This window comes from Rattus norvegicus, chromosome 16 (assembly GCF_036323735.1).
Source record: "Rattus norvegicus strain BN/NHsdMcwi chromosome 16, GRCr8, whole genome shotgun sequence".
In the NCBI taxonomy this organism is placed as follows: Eukaryota; Metazoa; Chordata; class Mammalia; order Rodentia; family Muridae; genus Rattus; species Rattus norvegicus.
Genome location: NC_086034.1, coordinates 1,887,501 through 1,893,006, shown reverse-complemented (window position 1 = coordinate 1,893,006; position 5,506 = coordinate 1,887,501). Strand labels below are relative to the sequence as shown.

The 5,506-nt window shown below is 40.4% G+C and overlaps 1 protein-coding gene across 5 annotated transcripts in view; it reads right to left on the bottom strand.

Moving 5' to 3' along the window:
- Positions 1-841: 841 nt before the first annotated feature.
- Positions 842-5,506, bottom strand: part of Dennd6a (DENN domain containing 6A) — a 48,363-nt gene continuing 43,698 nt past the window's right edge. Inside the window, exons 18-21 of one of the 5 annotated variants that reach the window (XR_010058291.1) lie at positions 5,091-5,193; positions 3,712-3,786; positions 3,536-3,618; positions 2,872-3,011 (exon numbers count right to left, since the gene is read on the bottom strand). Coding sequence is in view for 3 of the 5 variants with exons in the window: in NM_001134467.1 (NP_001127939.1) it covers positions 2,880-3,011; positions 3,712-3,786; positions 5,091-5,193 (310 nt within the window). In the remaining 2 variants the exon portion in view is untranslated. Of the gene's footprint in view, positions 3,619-3,711; positions 3,787-5,090; positions 5,194-5,506 lie in introns of those variants that run through there. The other 4 variants (NM_001134467.1, XM_039094441.2, XM_017600075.2 and 1 more) reach the window with 4 other exon arrangements.

Genomic DNA, 5,506 nt, shown 5'->3' with positions numbered 1-5,506 from the left:
CCCAGAACACATATTTAAAAAACCAGGTGCAGTGACACAGGCCTGCAATCCCAGTGCAGCCATCGTAACCTACTTGGTGTCAGGTTAATGAGAGTGTCAGGAACCAAAGTAGATGGTTCCTGAGGAGCAGCACTCAAAACTGATTTTTGGTTTACGCACCCATACAAGTGCCCATACATTAGGCTGGACATGGTGACACTTGCCTTTAATCACAGCACTTGGAAGGGAGAGACATGGAATCCCTGTGAGTTCAAAACCATCCGGAACTACATTAGTGCGTTTGAGGACGTTAGAGCTACATAAAGACACACTGTATAAAAACAAATAAACCAAAACACAAGTACCCATAATGAGTGCCCTGTGTAAACACTGTTACATTTCAGGACACTTTCATTTCATCGTCTCTGCCTTCTGAGTATGGGGATTAAAGGTGTGTACCACCAGCATCTGGCTGGGATCTCATAGTTTCACCTGTTCATAGTAAAATGCACAAAAAAGGATTTGGGTTTTCGTTTTGTTTGAAAAAATAATCTAGAAATAAAATATTTTAATAATTTACAAGTTTCATTATGTATGTTTTTCCAAGTATTCCAAATATAAGAAATTCAAGTTAGGGCTGGGCTCAGGTGGCAGAGTGCTTGCCTAGACTACAGGAGTCTTGGGTTCAGTCCTCGGCACTGCAAACATTAGGCATGGAGGGACAGGCCTCAACCTCTGCACTGAGGAGGCAGAAGCAAGAAGATCAGAAGTTCAAGGTCACCTTGGCTGTGCATGGAGTTTGAAGCCAGGCTGGGGAACATGGAAGCAAACACCAGAAAAGAAGAGACAAACACAGGCCACCTACACGTTTTAAAATCCAAGGCCTTTAATTCACCTTTTGGTAATGACCATAAATGCCTCCACAAAACCTCTTTTCCACTGTAAATAGAAGGCACTAGGCATTACATAACACCCTAAAAGCACTGAATCCTTCTGATGCTGGTGGAGACAACACATTAAACGGCAGGGTTTGAATACTAAACTCTTTAAAAACAGAGAAAGAGACAATTCTGAAAATCACATAAAAATTTAAGTTACTGTTCAGTCTTCCTTGGGTTTCCAATGCAACCTTAAGCTATTCTTGCACAGACATAATTTGAAATTAAGAGATAAAGTAGGAGAATATGATTTCGTTTTCAACATGTGTTGAGTTTCTGTTATATGTGGTAAATGTAAAGACAGCATTTTCATGCTAATTGATATTTTATGTTTTTCTTTAGGTGTGCAAAATAAACTTCAAATGATATATCCTGTAGAAATATATTTCAAAAATCCTTGATATAACACTAATGATTTCCATATTCATGTCACAAACTGCATATAAATTGTGAAATTATTAAAATACATTTATTTGAAAAATAATAAGATGGCCATTTCTACCTAAATAAAGTTTCCCAGAAAGTTATGAAGTACTTTAGCATATAAAAGTAGTTGCCCCTTTTCTGAAAGGTCAGTACTGTTTCACAAAATAACCCATTCAATTCAGACAAATGATTTCATCCAAATGCCATATTCTTCCTAGGACAGTGGTATGCTTCAAGAGACCGTATCCATGACTAAGGGCACACTTGGATATGACACCACAGTCACAAGCACAGAGAAACCTTCCTAGACCAGGAATGCCCTTAGAAATAACATCAACGGAGAACAAGAGGTGGCTTCTGAAGTCACAGTGTGACAGACACATACACCTAGGTTTGGCTGTTTGGAAGGGAGGGGACTGAAGTCACAGCTATTTACATCTGTGCTACTTCATGTGTACCTATCTGAACAGTGGCTTCTGCATACACTCCCATCTAAACACAAACCAAACTATCTCAGTCTGCTTTTGGCAAGGTAGTACAAACAAAATGAAAACAAACAAACCAATGTATAACGCTGATTTACACAATAGGTCCCATGTCAAACAACATCAGGAAAAGCCTTCTGAAAATCATCCATTTAGGGGAAATAGTGTCACCCAACATATAATGTGTAAAATTCTCAAATAATTATTCCATGAATGGCTTATGGGTACTTTGACATAAGAATAACTATTTTAAAAAGCAACTGACTATGGTGTTCATAGTAAGAATGTCTTCAAAAGACATTCGTGCTCATTAGGGTACACAGGCCCAGGGAGGAAAGGGGAAGGGAGAAATCAACTCTCCCATAAGCAGAACTACATATGCCTCCTTCCTTTGGAGAAACTCCTAAGTCTTACTTGTGAAAATGGTAGAGTTGTGACATGAGAACCACATGATAATTTAAAATACCAGTCAATAAACACAAGGGGCAACGAGAAACACTTTTAAGCAAATGATTACTTGATATAATGCCTTTAAAGTTATCATAATTAAAAAAGAAAAAGCTTTAAACTTAGCAGCGGGACCCTGTGAAACATATAGGACAATGGAAGGCACTACATAAGCCCCAGTTATATCTAACTACAGTTCGGAAGTTCAGTTTTCCTTCTTAAGAAGACAGCCAGTGTGAACATTATTTTTATATTCCCCTGAGTTTCAACATTGATTGGGCAAAGCAGCACCAATTAAAAAAATATCTGCAGTGCCGGCACTGCAGTTCGGAGGCCTTACATGGATGGCCCCACAGGTCTCTCCTAAGAGCACTTTAGAACATGATTACAGACGTGGAAACGCCGTTCGGTATTCCAGTATTGTGGAACCACCACAGAATGCACTAAAAATGTCTGTTTATATGCTCAGTCCTTCCACCTGTATCTCGCAACTGCTGCCGGTTTCCGTGCTCCTGCCACCAAGACAGCTCCTGTGTGCGTCTAGATAAAATGTCAGTATGCTTCATGGTTCACAGTCCTTTCTGGCAGGAGAATCTGCTAAGTATCATGTCATGCCAGTCTTGAGCAGTATGCCTTGCAGATCCTCCGGTAATGCGAGGATAATCGCATCTATATGTGTCCGTAACTTCTCCACAGTGTCAGGTTTCACAGGTAAATTCTCTCGGTCAGCCTGCAACTACATAAGGAATGATTTTAGTGAGTCTGTATCAATACATTGTATTTGCTATATAAACACCCTTTTATAGCATGATCACTTGGAACTTTAGGTCTCAGCCTAGAATTTACAGTAACTAAAACTGTAGAGAACATCAAGTGGGGGAGGGGTGGAAAGGGACGTCAATAAAAGATCATTCTGTACATCTACAGATGTTGCCTAAGGGTATTATGTGGCATAAAATCTAGGCGAGACATGGTTTCAGAGAGTTCAAAAGACTGTTTTATGTGTCTTTGAGGGATGGAGAGTTCAGCAGTTAAGGGCACTGGCTACACTTGTGGAAGACGTGGGTTCAGGTCCCAGCATACACATGGCTTAACACTGCCAATGGAGGGGGTGTCACTTTTTTGGCTTCTGTGGGCACTGCATGCATATGGTGCACTTACTAAGAGCAGGCCATACATTTATACTCATAAAATAATTTTTAAAATTGTTTAAATGTCTTTCAAATAATTTAGAATCATTTGATCCATTTGAGTCATTACATTTGAGTCATTTGATCCAAATATTTCTAGTGAGATCTATCATCAATTGCCAGTCTTGAATGTTCTCATTTAAAAAATGACTTCTGTAGAAGACAAAAGAGTGAGTGTTAGATCAGATGAGAAAAACATTTTCACAAAAAGGTCCATTTTATATCTTCATCTCTTTAGTTACATACCAGCTTATTTTTCAGCTTCAATACAAGGTCCACTGTTTCTACTTCTGTGTGTTTCTGGATCCAGAGAAGGAGGTCCTAGAACAGTAAGAAAATCCCAGTTAGTTTATGCTCAGAAGAACCTCTCTGTTTCTGCCAGGAAGGCTAGTGGAAAGGACAAGATGGGGAGGAAGATGGGGCACATAATTCCAACACAGCAGGACAGCACAAGGGTAATTTTCATGAAAATCTACAAGTGTTAAGTAGATAAATTTCAACATCAGCAAAAGCAACTGTAAACAAAATATAAGAAAACTCCTTTCTGAGGTGGCCCTTTTGTCAAGAAGGAAAACCAAAACAGCAGTTCAATGCAATACTAATCTTTACTATATCAGTGATTTATAAGGAGTATCTAGCTAACAAATCGAGATAACTAACCATGTACTAATCTTTGCTATATCAGTGATTTATAAGGAGTATCTAGCTAACAAATCAAGGTAACCAACCATGAACACATTACTCAATGTAAACTTTGTATCTTCAGATGAGCCCTTCACAGGGCTTACTTGAGGTTGCTTTCGTCAAGAGTCTTTTTCTCAAAGCCGCAGTCACTAGGAGTTTATGACACAAAAGACAACACTGAGACCAGCCCAGTTCAACATTTAAGCCCAACACAAGTGAAACTTTTCGGTTTGTACTGTCTCAAGAAGGGTCCTTGAAGGAGGCTATGAGACAATTATGATGCTAGCGCCAACTGGAAACGGTGACTAGGTCACACCAGAAGCTAGTGGGACTGAGCCTGCAGACACATGAGTCCTCCTTTAGTATTTGCCAATTTCCAGGGTATAATATTCCCATTGCAGGTGATTTCATGCTACTGACCGAGGTCACTGAACACACAACTGGAAAGAGATGTGCAGTTATAGACCAAAAAGCAGACTACAGCATGCCATGGCTTCACAGCTTGCAGGGTGCAAACTGAGGCAAGCTCACTGAACTCCTAAACCACAGGTGCAGCATACTGCAGGTCACAATCCGCCAACCTCAAGGAATCGTTATGACAACTGAGAGAGTCCTGATTCATAGGACAGGACAGGAGAACATTAGCTGTGACTACTATTTATGATAAAGTAGGGCTCTGTGGTTAAAGGCACTACTGTCAAGGCAGATAACCCCGGATTAGACCTGGAACCCACATGGGAGAAACGGAGCACTGGCTCCTGAAATGTCCATCCAGATCATACACTACAGCATGCACGCGTGTGTGTGTGTGCGCACACACACACACACACACACACACACACACACACACTAAGTATATAAATATAATAAACTGTTACTCTAAGCATCTAAGAATACTTTTGTACCCTGAACACTTGTATGCACTAAGACACTCTTCTGACCTCTTCACAAAGAGCTTCTAGATGAAGGGCCTCCAATTTGTGGGTCATTTCTTTTCTCCGGGTCTTGAACCAGCCATCAAAATTTGGAGACTTTAGAAACTGCCTACAAAATAAATATTTAAAAAGCAAAGTTTGGTTCAAAATCCCCCTCTTAAAACAAAACAACAAGAACAAACAGGGTCTCAAGTGGTCCAAGCTTGCTATGAAGCCTGTGAAAAACAAACGCACTGTCGCTATGAGGCTAACACTGTCGCTATGAGGCGACTCCTGACCCTGCTGGCTGCGCCCCCCAAGTGTTTGGATTACAGGCCTGCACCAGCACACCAGCCTTTCCTTCCTTTCTTATGGTGCAGAAACCCATACAACATAAATACTCTTGGCTTTCAACTAGCTTTTACAGTAAAGACCCACAACGA